Source organism: Boleophthalmus pectinirostris, unplaced genomic scaffold (genome assembly GCF_026225935.1).
Source record: "Boleophthalmus pectinirostris isolate CB_2022bp ecotype Guang Dong unplaced genomic scaffold, ASM2622593v1 HiC_scaffold_8, whole genome shotgun sequence".
Taxonomy (NCBI): Eukaryota; Metazoa; Chordata; class Actinopteri; order Gobiiformes; family Gobiidae; genus Boleophthalmus; species Boleophthalmus pectinirostris.
Genome location: NW_026571515.1, coordinates 5,799,016 through 5,803,514, shown reverse-complemented (window position 1 = coordinate 5,803,514; position 4,499 = coordinate 5,799,016). Strand labels below are relative to the sequence as shown.

General features: G+C 43.2%; 1 protein-coding gene across 1 annotated transcript; it reads left to right on the top strand.

Moving 5' to 3' along the window:
- The first annotated feature begins 1,509 nt into the window (after window positions 1-1,509).
- Window positions 1,510-4,040, top strand: LOC129412323 (E3 ubiquitin-protein ligase TRIM21-like). Its single transcript, XM_055165719.1, has 2 exons — window positions 1,510-1,827; window positions 2,147-4,040. The coding sequence occupies exon 2, from the start codon at window positions 2,149-2,151 to the stop codon at window positions 3,748-3,750; it is 1,602 nt and encodes a 533-aa protein (XP_055021694.1). The 5' UTR covers window positions 1,510-1,827; window positions 2,147-2,148; the 3' UTR covers window positions 3,751-4,040.
- Window positions 4,041-4,499: the final 459 nt, after the last annotated feature.

The following is a 4,499-nucleotide window of genomic DNA, read 5'->3' as shown; positions in this document are numbered from 1 at the left end:
GTCTCCAAAAATGGACCTGTGCAGGACTCTGCGCTGTTGGCTCTATTATGGAATAAATTAATCTTCAGTTTGTTACATAAAGAAGGAGGAAAATAACATGACGACAGCAGCAATAAGTTTTAAGAAGGAAGTAAAAAGGGTTGCACCTGTCCTGTCTGAGAAAAGTGTATAAAGTTTGTGCTGAGGGGTTTTACAGCCTTAACACAGATAGAATAATTGTAAAATATAAAGTTGATACTTCGCAGATTTCACCTATCGCAGGTTATTTTTAGAACATAACCCCCGCGATAAACGAGGGACACTGAACTCTCACCTCACAACCTGTGCACATGGACTCACACTTGTCCCGACTGGGACGGAAAACAGAGAATTTCTTGTACAAGTCATTGTTAAATGCGCATTTGTGCTTCGGTATGTTGCAGACTGACCGACTGTTTGTGTCTCGCTCCTTCTGAGTCACAGACGCTACGAGAGACGCTCAGTTTAATGACCCCAATGAACGGTACTGAAAACCCGGACATTTGCATCACTTTATTGAAAAAAAAAAACGGACGCCCAGGACATGAGGCAAAATACAGACATGTCCAGGTAAAAAACTGGACGTTTGGTGACCCTACTCTAGTCTTACTGTAAAAGTGACGCACACTTCTGTTTCATTTGTTTAAAGTGTAAACGTGTGGAAGCGTGCACTTGCAGTCAGAGTATTTATCATATTGTGGTGTTTAAAATTTGTACAAACACACATCATGGAGACCTGCCGACCTTATGGGAACAAAAATCAGGTCCCGATGACACAAAATTATTAGATCAACAACATGATTTAAAGTTCATATATGATAAAGGATAAAGGTGCGTACAGTAGATGTGTCAGGTTTGTGGAGATGCAAGCCCGCTGGTTAAAATGTTATATACTGTGGCTTAAAGGTTCAGGTTTAGGTGAAAGTTAATTTTAGGATTGGTCTGCAGAAAGTTATTTTAAGTCAATGTAATGTCCCCTTTAAAGATGTAACCCAAACATGTGCGTCTGAGCTCGTGCACGTGGGTGTGTGAGCGTGCACGTGGGTGTGAACAGAGATAAAACTGCAGGATAATAATATGAGACAGAGCAGGAGCCAAGGACAGGACGCAGGATAAAAGTGATGGAGAAGAAACAAATGAGAACGGAAACCTCCAAGGACAATCAGAGCAGAGGGAGCAGAGGAAGAGCAGAGAGAAAAGTGTTTGTGCATCTGAAGAACAAAACACAATGAACTGAAAGATTTTATTATAATGGTTTTAAACTAGAAATCTTGGTATTTAGTACTACAATAATGCCCCTATAATGTTCTACTGTAAGGCAACAAACTTATTCATAATGTCAATGAAAGAAAAAAAAAAGAATTTAAATAAATGCAAGATAATTCTATACTGTGAAACATTCCAGGGAAAGCAGTCACATTTAGACATTAATTGTATTGCTAATTTGCTTTTCACTACTGTGTGTTTTGTTTGAACACATTTGCTGTAACTTTAAGACTTTGAGTCCAACTTGTTTCTCTGTGGTCGACTTCACTGTTTACCAAATGTTTCCCTGGTCATTCTTTTGTGGACTGTATTGATTTCAGTCATATGTTTCCCCACTATAACAGAGTCTTCTTCTACACACATCACTGTGTTGATGTGGTGTGTGGAGTGGAGTCTAACCAGGGAATGGGGAGGAGCTTCACCTCAGTGTTACACAAGAGAAATGAAAGTGAAACTTAGAGAGCAGCTGCCTGTCGACAGTCTCTGATCTACACAGAGTTCACCTGACGTCTTCTGAGCTTGGAAAACAGATTCACACATTCAGTGAGTACAAGTGAAACATGTTTAAATGTTACTCTGAATTATCTGTCAAAGTTAACTGTTTGTTTAACTTCTATAACTAAAATGTCTGTAGAAAACTTCTGTCTCTGGGTTTAGCTTTAGCCTCCCACAATGAAGCTGTTTCTTGTCGACTGCTGTAAATCCTGCTCCTGCCACTAACTGTAAATGTTTCTCTGTGGTGTTCCACAGCTGCTTCTACTATTACTACTGTCACTCCACATACTGTTACTATTACTGCACAAATACACCTACAAAGGCCATTGGCTCTAAACACAGGACGTCTCTCTCTGTTGTGTCACAGAAATGGCGTCTGTCAGCTGTGTTCTGTCTGAAGACCAGCTCCTGTGCTCCATCTGTCTGGAGGTCTTCACTGACCCTGTCTCCACTTCCTGTGGACACAGCTTCTGCAAAACCTGCATCTATCAGCACTGGGACCACAGCGAGCAGTACCAGTGTCCAGTCTGTAAGGAGGACTTCAGCTCCAGACCTCAGCTAAAAACCAACACTTTTATGTCTGAGATGGTCTCCCAGTTCAGAGGACCTCAAGAGGAACCAGACCACGAGGAGTCACAGGACTCGTCTGAAGCAGGAGGTGTTCCCTGTGACGTGTGCTCTGAACCCAGACTCAGGGCGGTCAAGTCCTGCCTGGTCTGTCTGGCCTCCTACTGCCCCACTCACCTGGAGCCTCACCGGAGCACCGCCCGCCTCCAACGACACCACCTCATCTGCCCCGTGGAGAACCTGGAGGAGCGCATCTGCCAAGAGCACGACAAACTTCTGGAGCTGTTCTGTAAAACAGAGAAGAAGTTCATCTGCTTCCAGTGCACCTTCTCTCAGCACAAAGACCACCCTGCAGTGCCCCTCAAAGAGGAGTGTGAGAGACAGCAGGCAGAGCTGGAGACACTGGTGAAACAAAGACGACAGAAGATCCAGGAGATCCAGGACTCTGTGAAGGTTAACAACAAGAACGCAGATCTGGAGATGGCTGAGGGGGTTAAAGTCTTCACAGATTTGATGGAGTGTGTTCAGAAGAGTCTGGACCAGTTCAAAGAGAGAATCACAGGAGATCAGAAGAAGGTGGAGGACAGGGCCTCAGAGCTGATAGAGAAGTTAGAGCAGGAGATCTGTGTCCTGCAGCAGAGAAGAGCTGACATGAAGCTGGTTTCTGAGGACCACTTCAGTTTTATCCAGACCTTCTCCTCAGTGAAACCTGCTCCAGAGCTGGAGGACTGGACACAAGTGAAGGTTTCTCCTCAGTCGTACGATGGTCTCGTAGCTCAAGCTGTGTCTGAGCTGGAGAAGACTCTTGTTCCACAGATAAAGAAGGTTTCTGAGGCCGAGTTGAGGAGAGTGCAGCAGTATGAAGTGGACGTGACTCTGGATCCTGATACAGTTAATTCATATCTGGTCTTGTCTCATGATAATAAACAGGTTAAATACAAGAATGTATGGATGAATTATCCAGATGTACCACAGAGATTTTCTACAACAGCCTGTGTTTTAGGGAAACAGAAGTTCTCCTCAGGGAGGTCCTACTTCCAGGTTCAGGTCAAAGGAAAGAGCTGGTTTTTAGGAGTGGCCAGAGAATCAGTGGAGAGAAAGGAACAAGTTATTCTTTCACCACAGAGTGGATACTGGACAATTAGACTGGTGGATGATCATTATGATGCTTGTGCTGATTTTGCTCTACCTCTGTCCCTGAGGACCAATCCTGAGACTGTGGGGGTCTTTGTGGATCATGACCAGGGTCTGGTCTCTTTTTATGATGTGGACAGTGCAGACCTGCTCTACTCTTTCACTCACTGCTCTTTCTCTGGGAACATCCTTGTGTTTTTAGCACCACAGTTTAATAATAATCGCAAGAATTCAGCTCCTCTGATACTTACACCTGTCAGCAAGAAATGAAAGAAAACTACACTACTTACTGTAAATTTGTGATTCAACTGGACCAAACAGCACTATATTCTTACTGAGAACAAAGGCAAGGATCAGTCACTGCAGACATATTTTAAGTAAACCTAAATAAAATAGACCTAGGTCATATAGGTTATAGGTTAAAATGAAAAATGTATTAATTGTATCACACTTTGAATGGTTATGGGATGGACTATTTAATCTGTGTACATTGTTTACACTTTAATGAAATCAATTGTTTCTTTTAACAATGACAATAAATTAGTGATTTGTGAATCTTGTGAACAGAAATGTCAGTTTTGTTTCATTCCTCCACTATTGTAACTCGCCTCATATTTAGACTCCAAAATGTTCTGTCATCATCACATATTGACACAGGGACATCGCGCTGGGGGTGTTCTAAATGTACCTCTACGGCCGTTACCATGGTGACACAAGGCAAACACTATCAAAAACGATTTTAGGTTGTCTGAAAACTTGAGAAAAAATACAAAATGGATTTAAACGTCACTTTTTCAGGAGTCTGTGATCAGTTCGAGCGTTCATGGTCGTGTTCCAGTTAAGTCAGTTGTAACCCACACAAGTAAAAGTGCCCATCTCCTGTGACCACACCCACCAATAAGCCCGACACGCCATATTACCCAGAGTGCCTCTCACCACTTCCTGCTCTGATGCTCCTGCTACTGCTCACTGTGGCTGTGTGCTGGTCGTGCTCTGGAGTCGGCGTGCTCCGTGATTGC